The following is a 20,036-nucleotide window of genomic DNA, read 5'->3' as shown; positions in this document are numbered from 1 at the left end:
CTTTACGGTCATAACGCAGCTTCATTTTCACCTGAGCTTTAGTCAAATGCTCGGTTGCTTCTTTCCATGCAAGCAACAGCCTACGACGAAAACCATCTACATACTCAGTGAAACTGACGGGAGTGTTCTGCAGATCCAGATTGGCATTTAAAACAGACAGTGAGGTCCGGACTTTGTGGCCAAAGACTAGGTCATTTGGACTAAAACCAGTGCTTTCTTGAACTACACCACGCGCAGACAACAAGAGCCATGGCAACGCCTCCTCCCAATCTCTCCGCATCTCAACACAGTAAGCGCGCAAGAGAGACTTCAACGTGGCATGCCAGCGCTCCAATGCCCCCTGACTCTGTGCGTGATACGCGCTGCTCAAATTGTGCTTCACCTGCATCGACTTCAACGCTGCAGCAAATGTTCTGGAGGTAAAGTTAGACCCTCTGTCGCTCTGAATTACCTTCGGAATGCCAAAGACAGAAATGAATTTAGACAAACATTTCAATATTGACCTTGTGGTAATTGTTCTCAAGGCATACGCTGCTGGATACCGAGTGGCCTGGCACATGATGGTAAAGAGGTACACACAACCAGATTTCGAAGGGGGTAGTGGACCTACACAATCAATAATGAGATGCTCAAATGGTGTGCCAACAGACGGAATAGGTTGAAGTGGTGCAGGTTTAATGGGAGTACTCTGTTTCGCAACCTGGCAAACATGACATGCTTTGACAAATCTAGATACATGGCGTTTCATCCGTGGCCAGTAAAAATGTTCCAAAAGACGTCGGTAGGTTTTCTTAACTCCAAAATGCCCAGACTCTGCTCCATGGGCTGTTCTCAAAATCAAATCACGGTATTTGTCAGGTACCATCACTTGAATCACCTGACCTGCCACTTCAGGATCAACACCTGGCAACCACGTATGCAGCAAAACGCCATTCTGAATGAAGTAACCCATCGTTGGATCAGTAGAAGCTAAGGCAAAATATTTCTCAAAGCTCTGATCATTCTTTTGTGCCTCAATTAAATCTTGACATGACAGAGGTTCGGGCAGCTCAGGAACAAAAATAGGCACAGATTTGGACACATCCGACGATTGCGCCTGCGTGCGAGACATTGCCCTAGTCACAGCACAAGCAGTAAACACTTCTGGGAATTCTTGACAACACGCGTCTGGCTCCTCTACAGATAGCGGTACAGGTGTAACAACTGGAGGTGAAGAAACTAAACACCCACCCAAATTGTTCCCCAGAATTACATGGATATCCTGCATAGGCAGAGACGGTCTCACAGCAATAGTCACCTCCCTATTCACAAATCCTGAACACAAGTGAATTTTGTGCAACGGTACAGAAAATGACTGCATGCCTATTCCTCTAATCAAAACACATTTCCCAGTGTCAGATGCTGTGGAAAATGGCAAAACTGCTCCAGAAATGAAACTCTCAGATGCCCCAGTGTCTCTTAAGATTTTAACTGGAACTTTTTGTGTCTCTCCAACCAATGACACCCAGCCATCACTAATGAATGGAGCGAAATCAGACGCAGCTGACTCTACTGATTTCGTCTGCTCGTCTGACACAGATGCACCATCTTCAATCACTTGCTCACAATGAACTTCCAAACGAGGTAACGGTGTTAGATCAGAGACGCCAAAATCAACTGGATGCACAACAGAAACACACCCAGCTACCTTGGCATTAGATTTACGGCCTTTCAACAGCGGGCAGTCCTTTTTCCAATGTCCCTCCTGCAAACAGTAATGACATTTATTCGTCGGGCTTGGGCGAGATTTGCTACTTCCATTATCAAATTTAGGAACATTACTGGAATTGCCATAATTGGATCGATTTGAACTACGACCATAACGAGGAGGAGAACGTTGTGGAGGAGAACGAGCAGGATCATAACGTTGGTGGCTATTATACCGTGGAGGACTGCTGTAAGGCTTACGTTTATGAGTCAACACAAAGGTATCAGCAAGCGAGGCTGCCTCCTCCACTGACTTTGCCTTTTGCTCATTAATGTAGGTTGCAATTCGATCTGGTACAATGTTCTTAAACTGCTCCAAAATCAACAAATCACGCAAATTTTCGTAAGTTGAGACAGACTCTGAAGTGAGCCACCGGTTAAAATAAGTACTCAACTCTCTTGCCACTTCAGCATGGGTCTGATTATCACGTTTACGCCAGTTTCTGAAACGTTGTCTGTAAGCTTCTGGATTCAGTTCATAACATTTCAAGACTGCTTTTTTCACCTCAGCATACTTGTGCCTATCAACAGGTGTTAATGCCAAGTATGCCTCCCGTGCGCGTCCTACTAGTACAGTTTGCAAAAGCCACGTTCTATCCTCTTCACTCCACTTTTTGTCAGAGGCCATCTGTTCAAACAGTGAGAAAAACACGTCTGGGTCACGTTCGTCAAACTTTGGAACATACTTTACCATGCTATCCATACTTGACCCGGACAGATTTCCACTAATCTTACCTTCTGACATTAGTTTCAAACGATCCTGTTCAATTTTAATTTTCTCAAGCTGTACTGTAAGGTCCATTTCACCTTTTTTCAAATCCATTTCTTTTTCAAATTTGAGTCTCTCCATATCTGCTTGCTGTTGCAATTCTCGTTCTAATTTGATTTTTTCCAGTTCAAAAAGACGTTCTTTCTCCTTAGCCTGTTGCGCCCACTCAAATTCAAGGGCCTTCATCTCTCTTTTTTGCTCAAAAGTCAGTATGCCTACCCTCTCTGACTGCATAGGCTCTGACATACCCTTCACATGAGCGTCACCACCTTTTCCTGAAGGCAAAATGCTCTGCTCACACAAAAACTCGTGAATGGAGTCACGCAAGGGTCCCTTCTTACCAGTTCTAATGGCTGATGACAATTCCATGCCATACTTTTCTGCCAATTGCAACAACTGTTCCTTATTAAGGGCAAACAACAATTTCTCAGATGGTGCTTCCACAAAAGCCTCCATCCTGCTCAACCCAGGCCGTCAGTACCAATCTGGCTACTGTACCAAACCAACAATGAAACTACTGAAAAAACAACCCAACCAAAAACTAGCTCTAATTACGCTAGGCTCTCTCTCTCCAACCAATCTAACCAGGTCTCTAAAACATTACAGTTATGTTAACACAGCAAACTAACCTCGGAGCATCCCCCTAAACATTTTCCCCCCACTAGACTAATCTATTTTCACACAGAGCCCGAGGACGAGGATCATTTACTCACCAATACCTGTGGAGACGTACCATCCCGACAAAGCCGATTCAGCCGTTTCTCCAAGGCGGTGCCCTCGCCCAGGCTCTGTGACAGCAGGAACCTAGAACCCGTACTAGATGGGGATAAAGGCGACAGCTCCTAAAAGGCTGAATGCAATGCTACAAACTGCAATGAAACTCAACCAAGATGGCTGGAACAAACAATTCAGTGTCTACCTACACTTGCACGGTCAAACAAAGCCTCAAAAGTACAAATCAGTAGATCCCCCAATTAACTAACTGATAACAGGCCCCAAGTGACTATCAGCAGTACACAATTAGTAACTCAGCTCTACTCACCTTCCTACGCTCCAAAAGCCAGTAGAAGGAATACTCAATACAAAGAGCTCTACGCACCTTCCTACGCTGCCATAGCTGGTAGAAGGAATTACCATAGCCTAAAGTTACTACCAAAGATCGGACGAGCCCCCATATGTCACAACCACTGGCTTGTTAGTGGCTGTAACATTAAGGGAGACCACACCGATTTGTACATTTTAGCCAACAGATCTTTTATTTACAACATGTATCAGTGATCAGTAATGTGAATTAACCAAGGAATGTATCAGTAAATGAGTGTTGTCCCAAAAGGGTGTTAGTGTGGTGCTAATCCCGGCCGTCGTTGCCGTGACCATACGGTCACCAAACGAATGTGCCTGTGGGACGAGAGAGAGAAAGAGAGAGAGCATGAGAGAGAGAGCATGCTGATGGGAGGCCTTTTATAGGCCGCCCAATCAGCAGCCCTCTGAGATGTTGCACGTCTTCACAGACCAGCTCCACCTGCGGGTCGGAGGACCAAAGTGCCCCAAACACTAACCGGCAGCAACCGACAGCTCCACCTGCGGGTCGGAGGACCAAAGTGCCCCAAACACTAACCGGCAGAGCCGGGCATGACAATATTAACTCATGTACTTGACTGAAAAAAAGCATTAATATAAAATATCTAATCTATAAATGTAGGCGCATATTAAACAGATTGTTAGACAAACAACAATGTCACACATGTTATATGTGCTGATGTTGTTAGAAAGTCAAAATGAAAGTCTGGACAGTTTATTTCAAATCCTGCAGTTTCATTTGCTGCTGCTGTTCTCACCAGCACACTTGTGTTTCTTACACTGGTACTTAGAAGACAATCTTTCACCACACACACTGCAACTCAACACTTTCTCTCCTGGGTGTCTTCTCATGTGTACTGTAAGAGTGCTTAGGTGACCAAAGCTTTTATCGCAGCTTGAACAGGAGTATGGTTTTTCCCCAGAGTGCTATATCATGTGTAATTTTAATTGTCGTCCTTCTATATAACTTTTACAACATACTGAACATATGAAAGGTTTTTCACCAGCGTGTGTTCTCATTTTTACTTTTAAACTTTGTCTTATGACAAAACTTTTACCACATTATGAGAAGGAACAAGGTTTTTCTCCAGTGTGTATTCTCATGTGTGTTTTTAAATGTTGCCTTCGAATAGATTTTTTACCAAAGATTGAACATGAAAAAGGTTTTTCTCCAGTGTGTAGTGTCATGTGTGCTTTGAAATGCTTCTTTTGAGTACAATCTTTACCACAGATTGAACATGAAAAACGTTTTACTCCAGTGTGTGTTCTCATATGTACTTTTAAACTTTGATTTAGTACGATACTTTTACCACAGTCTGAGCAGGAAACATTTTTTTTCTCCAGTGTGTTTTGTCATGTGTGTTTTAAAATTTTGCCTTCGAGTAAAATTTTTACCACAGATTGAACATGAAAAAGGTTTTTCTCCAGTGTCTATTCTCATGTGTGTTTTCAAATTATGGCTTTGAGTATAATTTTTACCACATTCTGAGCAGGAACAATGTTTTCCTCCAGTGTGTGTACTCATGTGTGATTTTAAATAGTACCTTCGAATAAAAACTTTACCACAGAGTGAACAAGAAAAGGGTTTTTCTCCAGTGTGTGTTCTCATGTGTCTTTTCAAATCGTGACTAAGTCCAAAACCTTTACCACAGAGTGAACAGATAAAAGTTTTTTCTCCAGTGTGTGTTCTCATGTGTGATTTTAGACGACAATGGTATTTAAAAGTTTTGTGAGCGTGAGAAGATGTGAAGTGAGTGTTGTCAGTGTGACATGTCTTATCATCTTTAGAGTCTTCATCATCAGTGTCAGGAGAGTGTGACGTTGTGTCCTCACTATCTGATAGTGGAGCTAAGAGCTTGTCTGCTTGTGATCCTCCACAGTGGTCTCCATCAGCTTCTGTTGTCATGTGTTGTGTTGAGCTGCTGCTTGGAGGCTCCCCCCCTCCCCTCTCCTCACTTTCACCTTTCACCTCATCATCTTCACTCTTCACAGTCACTGGGAACTCCTCCAACCATTTAGGCTGACTGATGCCCTCTTCCTCCTCTTCCTCTTTAATGTAAGGGGTCACTGGGTCCTCCTCTTCCTCCTTAGAGTGAGGAGTCAGTGGATCCACCTCTTCCTTTTTAAAATGGGGTGTCAGTGGGTCCTCCTCTTCCTTTTTAAAATGGGGTATCAGTGTGTATTCCTCTTCCTTCTTAATGTGGGAGGGCTGCGGCTCCTCTGTCCGCATCCTGAAGCTCCACTTCTGTTGCTCAGGGTGAAGATGTTCTTCACAGACATCTGCAAGACAAACACAGCATCTCTGCTCAGTCACACAATGCATTCAGTACTTTTACATGCACTTAGGAAAAACAAGTTATCGTATGAACTGTCTTGAAATCTCAGTGACGCACAAACACGCTGCTCTTTACAACATTATTCACAGGAAAAGAAACAAAAACCAGGACAGGACTTTTTACTATGGATGAACGATATGGTTTAAAATTGATTTTGCGATACAGTATTTCATTTAGAATTACTGATAGAACCATTTTAAAACAGGCTACACAGGCTCCTAATTTAGTTGCTGAAATATGCAGTAAAATATTACATTTCCAGTATTATTTTCTCAAATAAAGTAACCAGATATTAACAGTAAATAAACAAGTACATTATTAATAACTGTTTTGACAAAATAATACTATTAGAAACGAACAATATGTTACTGCATATGTCAGCTGCCAAATTAGGAGCTTTTGTACCTAGTTTTGAAATTATTCTATTCTCAATCATATATCAAATTATATATTGTGACATATTGTTGTTAGGATATAGATTTGAGGTCATATCGCCCATACCAAACATTGGTTCGTCGAGTCATTTTGTTTGGCCCACCAAATATATTTAATTTTAATATTCTTCAGATGTGCGTGTATGTTTAAAATGTTGTACTACTGTTCTACATCTCGTGGAAGTGTCATGTCATGGGGATGGTGTGCTTTCAACTAAGGGTGTGACGATACGGTCAGCTCACCAAAGGATACTCGATATTGGCTTTAGGAGAACAAGACAATATTTTGGTGGTTAACATGATTCTTACACATGTGTGTACTTCATGTGTATATGAATGTACTTTTAGGGACGGCGTGGCGCAGTGGGAGAGTGGCCGTGCGCAACCCGAGGGTCACTGGTTCAAATCCCACCTAGAACCAACCTCGTCACGTCCGTTGTGTCCTGAGCAAGACACTTCACCCTTGCTCCTGATGGGTGCTGGTTGGCGCCTTGCATGGCAGCTCCCTCCATCAGTGTGTGAATGTGTGTGTGAATGGGTAAATGTGGAAGTAGAGTCAAAGCGCTTTGAGTACCTTGAAGGTAGAAAAGCGCTATACAAGTACAACCCATTTATTTATTTATTGATTTACTTTCCCTTGTGTGCTTAGTTTGACTGTAACTTCATAGTGGATAATATCTATAAACAACCTCAATTGTTTTACATCTTTAATTTGAAGGGCTGTTTACTTATCTGACAAATTCAAAGGAAACTGCACTTTTTAGAAATGTCACCTATCATTCACAATCCTTATGTAAGACATTTGTTTCAAACTTTTATGAAATTTAATTATTAAATAATCATGAGCAAAAAATCAGCTAACATTGGAGTCAATGGGAGCTCCTCTATTAGACCCACAAAGTCCTCCAAAAAAACATCCAAAAAAATTGCCAACAATACTCATTTTACATTTTGTGACCTGAATATTAACCAAGTATTAGTGATATTGTTATTATAAGCGCTAATATTAAGGACCTACTTTTAGCGGCGCGTTGATCACAGAAGTAACTAGCTTATGCTGCTATATTGACATACTGAACTGTTTTCTCACCTCTAAGATAATGAAAGCTAATTCTACAAACCCTGTTTCCATATGAGTTGGGAAATTGTGTTAGATGTAAATATAAACAGAATACAATGATTTGCAAATTATTTTCAAGCCATATTCAGTTGAATATGCTACAAAGACAACATATTTGATGTTCAAACTGATAAACATTTTTTTTTTTGCAAATAATCATTAACTTTGGAATTTGATGCCAGCAACACGTAACAAAGAAGTTGGGAAAGGTGGTAATGGATACTGATAAAGTTGAGGACTGCTCATCAAACACTTATTTGGAACATCCCACAGGTGTGCAGGCTAATTGGGAACAGGTGGGTGCTATGATTGGGTATAAAAGCAGCTTCCATGAAATGCTAAGTAATTCACAAACAAGGATGGGGCGAGGGTCACCAATTTGTAAACAAATTGTCGAACAGTTTCAGAACAACATTTCTCAACGAGCTATTGAAAGGAATTCAGGGATTTTACCATCTACGGTCCGTAAAATCGTCAAAAGGTTCAGAGAATCTGGAGAAATCACTGCACGTAAGCGATGATATTACGGACCTTTGATCCCTCAGGTGGTACTGCATCAAAAACTGACGTCAGTGTGTAAAGGATATCACCACACGGGCTCAGGAACGCTTCATAAAACCACTGTAAGTAACTACAGTTGGTCGCTACATCGGTATGTGCAAGTTAAAACTCTACTATGCAAAGCGAAAATCATTTATCAACAACACACAGGAACGCCGCTGGTTTCTCTGGGCCCGAGCTCATCTAAGATGGACTGATGCAAAGTGGAAAAGTGTTCTGTGGTCTGACGAGTCCACATTTCAAATTATATTTGGAAACTGTGGACATGGTGTCCTCCGGAACAAATAGGAAAATAACCATCCGGATTGTTATAGGCGCAGAGTTCAAAAGCCAGCATGTGTGATGGTATGAGGGTGTATTTGTGCCCAAGGCATGGGTAACTTACACATGTGTGATGGTATGAGGGTGTATTAGTGCCCAAGGCATGGGTAACTTACACATCTGTGATGGTATGAGGGTGTATTTGTGCCCAAGGCATGGGTAACTTACACATGTGTGATGGTATGAGGGTGTATTAGTGCCCAAGACATGGGTAACTTACACATGTGTGATGGTATGAGGGTGTATTTGTGCCCAAGGCATGGGTAACTTACACATGTGTGATGGTATGAGGGTGTATTAGTGCCCAAGGCATGGGTAACTTACACATCTGTGAAGGCACCATTAATGCTGAATGGTCCATACAGGTTTTGGAGCACCATATGTTGTCATCCAAGCAACGTTAACATGGACGTCTCTGCTTATTTCAGCAAAACAATGCCAAGCCATGTGTTACAACAGCGTGGCTTCGTAGTAAAAGAGTGCGGGTACTTTCCTGGCCCGCCTGCAGTCCAGACATGTCTCCCATCAAAAATGTGTGGCGCATTATGAAGCGTAAAATACGACAAGACTGTTGAACAACTGAAGCTGTACATCAAGCAATAATGGTAAAAAATACCACTTTCAAAGCTTCAACAATTAGTTTCCTCAGTTCCCAAACGTTTATTGAGTGTTGTTCTGCCCTCACTATATGTGTTGAGGTTATACAGCTTGGCAGACAGCAAACAACCAATCCAGGACGTTCTAATAAAGTTACAAAGCAGATGAATCCATTTAGGTGTCATGGTCCACGTCTTGGACCATGTCATTGTTCTGTTTTGTTATCACAGCCTGTTTTGTATTTGACGTCTTTAGTTTCTGGTGGTACTTCCTGGTTTGTTTCGGTTGCCTAGTTACGCATTTAGTGTCACCTGTTTGTTGTTTTTGATCACGTGCAGCTGCCTCTGATTATTTCTGCCCCTATATATGCCTGTCTTTGTTTGCCTTTTGTTCTCGGAGTTTATTTTGCTACACGCAACAGATGACGTCACATTTCCCGATTGTGGTAAAAGACTTTTTGTTATACGATTAGCTTCCATGCTATATTGTTTGCTTGTCCGTAGTTTATATACTAGCGCTTTTTGTTCCTTTTAGCTTCCACGTTAGTTCTGTTTGTTTTGTTTTCAGTGCCTTGTGCAAGTGTTTTTTGTTCAAAAATTGTTTTTGTAGTGTATAATAAATCATTATCCTTATCCTCACGCTGTGTTCCATCCTCCACTGCACCCACGAGAGAATAACTTTTCACCACGATACCAGCAAGATGTCACAGTAAAGTCCGAGCTAATGAAGCTTCTCTCGCAGCGGAAGTCGAAGAATTCGACAGGATAACGTGGAGGTTAGCCCAAGCGATGCAGGCTGGGACATTCCGCGGCGCGCCGGATGTCGAGATGATCTTGGGGCTTGGAGGTCTCCAAGTCCCGCTTGACTCCACTGGGTCCAGCAACGCCCCGTCTCACCCCACCCCCTCGCACGCGTCGGCAGAGGCGGAAGCCGCGGCGAAGGGCATCGCCTAGCGACAGAGACACGCTAACTCCACCATCACCCCTTCACGGACACAGCCACTTTCAACTTGTCCAGGACTCACCATACACGCCTGGTAATCCTTTTTGTTTTTCTACTATTGACTCCTCCGGCTGGTCTGGTAGTCACGGGTACTGCACCCGTGACGTCAGCCCTCTTACGTCCCCAGAACATAGTGGGGATTAAGAATTGTTTTTAGAGCAGGCACTCCCTCAGTCGTCCACAGGGGACATACATGACAATCTTACACTCCTTAAAGACATTTGTTTTCAATCACAGTATAAGTCTTTATTTTCTGAATTTGATTGCTTGATTGATTTATACTTGTATTAGTAGATTGCACAGTTCAGTACATATTCCGTACAATTGACCACTAAATGGTAACACCCCGATAAGTTTTTCAACTTGTTTAAGTCGGGGTCCACGTTAATCAATTCATGGTACAAATATATACTATCAGCATAATACAGTCATCACACAGGTTAATCATCATAGTATATACATTGAATTATTTACATTATTTACAATCTGGGGGTGGGATGAGGAGCTTTGGTTGATATCAGTACTTCAGTTATCAACAATTGCATCAACAGAGAAATGGACATTGAAACAGTGTAGGTCTTACAGTAAGATATGTACAGCCAGCAGAGAACATAGTGAGTTCAGATAGCATAAGAACAAGTATATACATTAGAAGTACATTTGATTATTTACATTAGGTTATTTATAATCCGGGGAGATGGGATGTAAATGGAGGAGGGTATTAGTAAAGGGTTGAAGTTGCCTGGAGGTGTTGTTTTAGAGCGGTTTTGAAGGAGGATAGAGATGCACTTACTTTTATACCTGTTGGGAGTGCATTCCACATTGATGTGGCATAGAAGGATAATGAGTTAAGACCTTTGTTAGATCGGAATCTGGGTTTAACGTGGTTTGTGGAGCTCCCCCTGGTGTTGTGGTTATGGCGGTCAGGAAGTAGTTGGACATGTACTTCGGTTTCAGGGAGGTGTAGCGGATTTTATAGACTAGGCTCAGTGCAAGTTGTTTTACTCTGTCCTCCACCCTGAGCCAGCCCACTTTGGAGAAGTGGGTTGGAGTGAGGTGTGATCTGGCGTGGAGGTCTAAAAGTAACCGGACTAGCTTATTCTGGGATGTTTGGAGTCTAGATTTAAGGGTTTTGGAGGTGCTAAGGTACCAGGAGGAGCAAGCGTAATCGAAAAAAGGTTAAATGAGAGTTCCCGCTAGAATATTCAAGGTGCTTTTGTTGACCAGAGAGGAGATTCTGTAGAGGAATCTCGTTCTTTGGTTGACCTTTTTGATTACCTTGGTTGCCATTTTATCGCAGGAAAGATTAGCTTCTAGAATGGAACCTAGGTAGGTGATCTCATCTTTCCAGGTGATAACAATGTCACCCACTTTTATAGTGAAATCAATGACTTTCTTAAAGGGGAACATTATCACAATTTAAAAAGGGTTAAAACCACTAAAAATCAGTTCCCAGTGGCTTATTTTATTTTTCGAAGTTTTTTTCAGAATTTTACCCGTCCCGGAATATACCTAAAAAAAAGCTTTAACGTGATTGATTTTCGTTATGTGCGAAGCCACTGTTCATTTTCCTGTGACGTCAGATAGCGATGCCAATACAAACAACATGGCGGTTACCATAGCAAGATATAGCGACATTAGCCCGGATTCAGCCTCGGATTTCAGCGGCTTTAGCGATTAAACAGATTATGCATGTATTAAAATGGATGGTAGGAGTATGGAGGCAGATAGCGTAAATGAAATTGAAGAAGAAACTGCAGCTATTGAGCGAATAGCTATTGACGCTATTCGGCCATGTCTGCGTTAGCATCGCCGGTAAAATGTGCGGACCAAACGATCAGGACTTTCGCATCTTGTGACACTGGAGCAACTTAAATCCGTCGATTGGTAAGTGTTTGTTTTGCATTAAATGTGGGTGGAAGGAAACGGTGGATGTAAATATGGTTTCAAATGTACATACAGCTAGCCTAAATAGCATGTTAGCATATGTTTGATTAGCACATAAGTCAACAACATCAACAAAACTCACCTTTGTGATTTCGTTGACTTTATCGTTGTGAATGCATCTGCTTTGAGTGTCGCATGATATCCACACATTCTTGCCATCTCTGTCGTAGCATCGCCGGTAAAAACCAAACGAGGGACTTTCGCATTTCTTGACACTGGAGCAACTTAAATCCGTCGATTAGGATGTGTTTTTTTGACATTAAATGTGGGTGGAGGGAAAGGCTGGATGTAAATATAGCTACAAATGAGGCGTAATGCTGCAATATGTATACACAGCTAGCCTAAATAGCATGTTAGCATCGATTAGCATGCCGTGCTAATCGATGCACATTCTACATAAATCAACTAGAATCATTCCCTGATCGTGTTGTTACACCCTCCGACAACACACCGACGAGGCATGATGTCTCCAAGGTACCGGAAAACAGTCGAAAAAACGGAAAATAACAGAGCTGATTTGACTTGTGTTTGTAATGTGGTGGAGAAAAATGCTGTTCTCTACCTAGGTGACGTCACGTTCTGACGTCATCACTCCGAGAGCGATAAACAGAGAGGCGTTTAATTCGCCAAAATTCACCCATTTAGAGTTCGGAAATCGGTTAAAAAAATATATGGTCTTTTTTCTGCAACATCAAGGTATATATTGACGCTTACATAGGTCTGGTGATAATGTTCCCCTTTAAGGTTGATATGGGACCCATATAGGATGGATTCCGTTTTACCTAAGTGTATGGATAGCTTGTTGTCAGAGAGCCAGGTGCAAATATTAAGTAGTTCAGCACTGAGGATGTGTTCCACCTGTGACTTGTCCTTGCCGGATACCAGCAGGGCCGAGTCATCCACAAACAGGAAGAATTCACAGTGGCATGCTGATGGCATGTCATTTACGTATATTAGGAACAGTAAAGGTCCTAGTATACTGCCTTGGGGGACTCCACAGCTTACTGAGAGGGGAGGGGCACCTCTACCACCTGTTTCTTCCCCTCCAAGTAAGATTGCATCCAGCTTGATGAGGTTTCATCGAATCCGATTGCTCTGAGCTTATCCAACAGTATAGCGTGGTTAACGGTGTCAAAGGCCTTCTGAATGTCCAGCATGACCATGCCGCAGTATTTGCCCGCGTCCACCTCAGTTAGAGAAGGCATGTGTCAGTGGAGTGCTTAGTTCTGAAGCCGGATTGGAATTTGTACATTAGTTTATTAGTAGCAAGGTATCCATCAACGTGTTCATAAACTATTTTTTCCATTACTTTCAAAATGGAACTGAGCATAGAAACAGGTCGGTAGTTACCAGGTTCTAATTTGCTTCCTTTTTTTATAAAGGGGGGTTACTCTTGCTATCTTGAAATCCTTGGGTAACTGGCCTTGTTTGATTGAGAAGTTTATTATATGTGTGATTATTGGGGCAATGGTGGTGGCAGAGTCCCCTCTGAAACCCCTCCACCTGTGACTTTTCCTCCCACCCTGTCTACCTCTTTCAGTTCCTACCCCCACTCCCCCCTAGAGGTAGTTTTAGACCGTAGAGAGAGCGTCTGGCATCCGCTTGTGGAAGGGGGGGCTCGTGCTGGAGGTAGCACAGCGGCGTTCAGCCGAGTCTCTTCTCCTAGTTTGTATGGTTGACAGGTATTCTTGTTTCCATCGCTTCCCGGATCTATCAGAGAGAGATTGGACTTTCCGCCATTGTTGTGAGTGGATGTCTTTCACGTTGAAGTCTCCTGGCGGTGCAGATATGACGTCTCTCTTCAGTGTCAGCAAGGTTGCAGGTGTTAGTATTGCTGGCATCTCTGGGTCAGTTGAAACTGGAATGAGAGGTCTTGCGTTTATAATTGCCATGACCTCAGCCATGAGAGTGGTGAGCACCTCATGAGAAAGGTGAGAGCCTCCCTCCTTAAGGAGCAATGCATCCAGGATACGGCGCGTGATGCCAATTAGTCTTTCCCACACTCCTCCCATGTGAGAAGAGTTTGGCGGATTGAAGATCCAAGTCCACACTTAGTCCTGCAGGTAAGTTTTCAACTCTTTTTCCAACGACTCTTCCTCTTTTTCCGACCACTTGTCCCTCGCCGTCAACTTCTCTTCCTCGTCATGCTTCTCGTCGTCTGTGCTGGAGTCCATGACGATGGCCTTGGACTTGCTCCCCGCTCTGGACTTCTTGGGGCTGGACGAGGAGCGTCCTGCTTGGGCGTCGCTCTTCTTGCCCTTGTCGGCCGACACTTTTTTCTTGGCCCTCTTCTTTTTCTTGGCGGGAAGCTGTTTGCCGCTGTTCTGTCTCTGAGGATCTCATCAGTCCCCACGTTGACTTTCAAGATGTCAAAACCATACGGTACATCAGCGAAGCAATACAAAAACTCATGAAAAAAATAAACACAGCAGTAAAACACTTACATACAAACAAGACAGCTGCTTGTACACCCGAAAGAGAACAAAGAACAGTGTCTAAGAGGAGCATCAACATTTGCATTTAAACTGTAAAATCCTCTTTATGATTTATTTACTCTACTTATTTAAATATGAACATTTTCCTTTAGGAAACTTTTATGATTTGTGTGTTGTTGTAGCTGGTATGCTGCAATTTTTTTTTTTCCCCCCCAAGATGGCAACCCTGTAGTGGCTGCTGTTGGCAGGAACTCTGTGCTCTTGTGTCATCCTTTTGTGTTTCCCTCTTATTTTCATGTTTATATATATATATACATATATATATATATATGTGTATTATTATTTTTATTTTTTTTGCCTTTTGGTCCGGACCTTTTTGGACTGTGTGACAAGGGGTGGCACTTTCGTGACTTCTGCGGTGCTTTTTTGTGAACTTCTGGATCTGCCTCCCGAGAGCCTTTTGGCCATGGAGACCAGCTGCTGGGTTTCTGCCACACCAGACTCCGTTTGGAGAGACTGGAGGAGATGCAGATGAAGAGACAGGACTGCGGAGCTAGCACTGAGCGCCGGGACGGAAAAGCTTCACAGTGTCTTGGCTGAATGAGCAGGTATCGGACACCTCGGTCTCTTTGGACATATCCTCACTCATCCATGCGGACTGGACACTGGCCGAGACTTGGTTTGGCGGCCAAGAGTGGAGTCGGCTCTCTTGGTTGCTTTGTTGGGTCTGCTCCCGTCTCTGGCCAAGCTCCCTTCACCCCAGCAGACGATGGCGTGGGACACCGCAAAAGCCACCACATTGTATATGTTTCTTTTACTTTTTATTCATAGCTGTATGTAGAAGTGGCTGGTTGCATCAGCTCTGCTCTTTTAATGTCCTTTGTCCTGTTTGATGTTTCCCTCTTACACACATGAAAGAGGAATGTGTGCTATGGCAATGAGTTGTTTTCTTCCCTTGGCCTCAGTCTGGACCCCCTCTCCAGGGGCCCAGGCTTGGACCGATTTTTTTTTTTTTCTCTCATTGCCCCCACTTGTTTACCTGTATGTATCTCACCTTTTTTGCAAGGGGCGCCGCAAGTTGGCAGACCCGTCAGCGATCCTGTTCTGTCTCCCTAGAATGTTTGTCTGACCTTGAATGGGATTCTGCTGAACATTTTAATTTCCCCTCGGGGGTTAATAAAAATGTGTCTGATTCTGATGTTTAACATCAACAAAACATAGCTAATTAGTAAAAAAAAACTACATTAATTCATCTCTCAACGGTGTTGAGACATTGCTGGACACCGGAGTAGTAACTAAATCCAAATAAAAAATGATTTTATTTTTTTAAGATATCTGGCTTGTATTTTCAGTAGGGATGTAAATTTATAGATTCATGGATATGATACCCTAATCAATATTCCTTATCGATACCAGTATTTATCAGTACTCTTGTCGGTACTACATGTCATTTGTGGAAATAAAAACCTGGAAAAAAGGCATTTTAAATAGCATTTCTATTAGCACAAGAGTTTGAACACCTCCAACATGATGTTCTGTAACATTTTAAAGCAGGGAAGTCTTTTATCAGCAGCTGTTTATTTGAAGTCTTAAATAGATAGATAGATAGTACTTCATTGATTCCTTCAGGAGAGTTCCTTCAGGAAAATTTAAAGAAGTCAACTATGTGTGCAGTGCAAGGTGAAATGCAGTTATGTCATCTTCTTCTCAATAACACACACATCTAACTTTGGTTGCTTCCTTATTTTTCATCATTCAAAGCTGATTGTAATGTGTAGCAGCGGCAGCTGAACTCAGTGTGAAAATGTATCATAGTTATGTCAGTCAGCTGGAATTAAAAATACAAATAGTTGTGCCGTTAGTCCAGAATCTTCACGGTCCTCATGGACAACATCATTAGGAACCAGTACTAAAAAAATGGTACTTGGTGTACATCTCTTATCTTCACCACTAAACCTTTGAAATATGCTGACATATGTGCTGCTAAAGGTAAATAAACAGTAGCCATATTGAATGTTTGCCTTCATTTGACCACGTGAGGTAAGGAGGACGGCCTCTAGGTCACATGGTTACACCCCAGCAATTACACTGTTGATGATTGATGAGCATTCATTTTTAAATGGTGGTGTTAAAAAGCAAACATATCTTCATCTTTAGCGATAAATGTGTCCCCCGGATGAACATGTGTCACAAACATTGTATTAGATGATATGTGGATGTTGTGCTTACTTGGACTGTGATGAAGCTGTGAGGACTCAGGTGGTTTGTCTTCATGCTCTTCAGTCTTCACAGAGACAACAGTCAGTGGAAACTTGCTGACATCAGCCTCCTCCTGCCCTAGAAGACACTCTCCCTCCTCTTCCTCTTTGAAATAAGAGGGCTGTGGCTCATCTTTGTCCCCTTTAAAATGTGAGAGCTGTGGATACTCTAAAGTGAAACTGTCCCCCTGCAGATGAGGGAGACATTCTTCTTGGTGTCCAATCAGCTGATGGATGTCTACAGGACACAAACAAAACACATTTTAACTTCTACATGCTGAATATTAAATTGTACATGAAATATAGGGCTGTGGCTATTGAAAATTTTATTAATCAAGTGTTCTACTGGAAATTTTCTGATTAGTTGAGTAACTGAATAAAACAGTGTTGCTTGGTTAAAGACAAATTTAAGCGACTATAAAACATTTCACTTAATAATGAACAGTCAATTGGTTTGAGATAGTATGAGATCAAAATGTTATCTTTAGATCAGGCTTTGTTTTTTTGACAATCACAGCCACATTAAAAAGTCAAAGTACCAATGATTGTCATACACACACTGGGTGTGGGGAGATTATTCCCTGCATTTGGCCCATCACCCTTGATCACACCCTGGGAGGTGAGGGGAGCAGTGAGCAGCAGCGGTGGCCATGCCCGGGAATAACTTTTATGGTGATTAAACCCCAATTACAACCCTTGATGCTGAGTGCAAGGCAGAGAAGTAATGGGTCCCATTTTTATAGTATTTGGTATGACTGGGTTGGGGTTTGAACTCACAACCTACCGATCTCAGGGAGGGTGCACCGACATGAAGGAAATAACAGGTCAGTATGCTTTGACACACATATATAACTCGTCAAACCTGCCAGCTATCAGGCTAGGTTAACAGAGTCAGTCACCATGGTAACTGACTCTGACTTTGTCTTACCTCTCTTATTTTTGGAGGTAAAACTCTCGAGCTTTACATACTCAGGACTTTGCACTTAACCTGCTCTCTGGAATATTCCCCCGGTGACTGTGTGAGTTTTGTGTAAACATGTTGATACACATTGTTACAAACATCAACCTCTCTTAAATATTGTGTGTCTGGCACTGTCTCCTTCTTGTCAACAATGTAAAACAATTAGTGCATCATCCTCAAATGACAATTAATCTTCCTACAGACAATCCATTTAGGAATAGTGTTAATAATGAAATATAAAGTTAGTAAAGATGTGAGAGTAAGAAGTAAACAAACCTGTTCTGTGTAACACAACTTGATGTTTTTCATGTTGTCGCTCCTTCTCCTCTTTTGTTGGACAAAGTTCCTCCTCGTACTCTGCTGTGGTTCTTTGGCACATTTTCACACAATCACAACACTTTACACTCACACTTGATCTCTACTTAGTGATGTGTTTTGATCACTTCCGCCTCTCTTTGTTAGCAGCTAACAAGCTAAGCTAACTAGCAGGCTAAGCTAGCTCGAGAAGCTTCAAAGAGCTCTCACACTAATACAACCAGATGCAAACAGTTATTAACGATGTTTACTCTATTTACTAGAGTGTAATAAAGGACATATATGTGTACATGGAGGCACAGATTAAGAACACTGAACTGTGACGACTGCAATAACGTCTTCACCGTCAGACGCCATCTTGCTTTATCCTCGCCGTGTTTGGTTCGCGCGCAGTGTTGTCAGATCTCGCGAGAGAAACAAGTAAGCAGCTATTTTCCAAATCTCGCGAGAGAAATAAGTAAAACCAGCTTTCCGCCACCGGTAAAAATATTTTATTATATACTATTTACTTATTATGAAAATAAAAGTAAAATTGTCCATTTCAAATTTTCATAGTTAAGACATAAAACTTATTTCTGTAAAAAAAATTCAATATTTAAAAATGTATTCAAACAACAGTAGCATAAGGAATGACAAAAAAGAAACAAAATTAATATTACATTAATGATATTATTTTTGTTTTTGATGTTAATCGTTTTTATAATGTAATTTAGAATGTGGGAGGTTTTCATGTTCTTTTCAAATTTCCTTTGAATAGAATAGAATAGAATAGAGTTTTATTGTCATTATCGCAGTGAACAGGTTCAAAGAACAACGAAATTGGAGCAGATCCCCTAAGGTGCATGTACAATATGGTAATATAAATAGTACAAAAAAAAGGTAGATAGAAATAAGAGATGTATCTATATATGTATATATATATATCCACACAGATGCATACACACATGCATATAACATTATTGCTTATTACAGTCCGAAAAAATTGAAAGAAATTAAAAACATGACACATGAGGACATGAAGGACATATTGTGCTACTATGGCTCTTGGGTAAAAGCTGATTTTTAGTGAATTTGTACCAGCTTTTAGCACCCTATGGCGTCTGCCCGAGGGTGGCATTATATATATTATATCCATCTATCGATTGATAGATAGATAGATAGATGGATCTATCTCTCTTTCCATTTTCTACCGCTTATTCCCTTTTGGGGTTGCGGGGGGTGGGGCTGGGAGGGGGGGTGCTGGTGCCTATTTCAGCTACAATTGGGCGGAAGGCGGCGTACACCCTGGACAAGTCCCCACCTTATCGCAGGACCAACACAGATAGACAGACAACATTCACACTCACACTCACACACACACTAGGGCCAATTTAGTGTTGCCAATCAACCTGTCGCCAGGTGCATGTCTTTGGAGGTGGGAGGGGCCTATCCCCAGGTGCATGTCTTTGGAAGTGGGAGGGGCCTATCCCCAGGTGCATGTGTTTGGAAGTGGGAGGAAGCCGGAGTACCTGGAGGGAACCCACACATTCACGGGGAGGACATGCAAACTCCACACAGAAAAATCCCGAGCCCGGGATTGAACCCTGACTACTCAGGACTTTCGTATTGTGACACAGACGCACTAACCCCTCCCCCGCCGTGCTTCCAGATATAGATGTATAGATATAATATATGTAATGCCAATTGAAATTTAAAGAGGACATGAAAACCTCCTACATTCTAAAATACATTATAAAACAAATGATCATCAAAAACAAAAATAATATCATAAGTGTAATATTTATTTTGTTTCTTTTTTTCTTTCCTTATGCTACTGTTGTTTCAATACATTGTTAAATATTTGAATATTTTTACGAAAATAAGTTGTATGTCTTTGTTTTGAAAATTTAAAATGGAAAATGTAGATCATTTGGTGAAATGACTGTTTTGTTGTTGTTTGTGGTTACCCGTAGGAAGAACTGTGCCGAGCTGCATGAATAAGTTGGCTTTAAATAAGACTTCAGCAGGACAGTAATTGTACATACGCACTGCATGAGAGGGTGGTAGTAACTGACTCCTCGATGTGCACACCCTGGTGGTGTGTTCGAGAATTACAACATGAAAACAGCTGCAAGAAACAAAATCTGTACAAAAAATGCTGCAAGTCAAAGCCAC

At 41.9% G+C, this 20,036-nt stretch overlaps 2 protein-coding genes across 2 annotated transcripts in view; one reads left to right on the top strand and one right to left on the bottom strand.

Moving 5' to 3' along the window:
- LOC133546908 (gastrula zinc finger protein XlCGF57.1-like) overlaps positions 1-20,036 on the top strand; it is a 106,062-nt gene that overhangs the window by 66,223 nt on the left and 19,803 nt on the right. The window lies entirely within an intron of this gene.
- Positions 4,160-18,258, bottom strand: LOC133546898 (zinc finger protein 180-like). The gene is made up of 3 exons (XM_061892743.1): positions 17,844-18,258; positions 16,578-16,844; positions 4,160-5,875 (listed from the first exon to the last, which is right to left on the bottom strand). The coding sequence occupies exons 1-3, from the start codon at positions 17,944-17,946 to the stop codon at positions 4,902-4,904; spliced, it is 1,344 nt and encodes a 447-aa protein (XP_061748727.1). The 5' UTR covers positions 17,947-18,258; the 3' UTR covers positions 4,160-4,901.

Source organism: Nerophis ophidion, unplaced genomic scaffold (genome assembly GCF_033978795.1).
Source record: "Nerophis ophidion isolate RoL-2023_Sa unplaced genomic scaffold, RoL_Noph_v1.0 HiC_scaffold_48, whole genome shotgun sequence".
Lineage (NCBI taxonomy): Eukaryota > Metazoa > Chordata > Actinopteri > Syngnathiformes > Syngnathidae > Nerophis > Nerophis ophidion.
The sequence above is the reverse complement of the archived record's forward strand: the minus strand, read 5'-3'. Positions and strand labels throughout refer to the sequence as shown.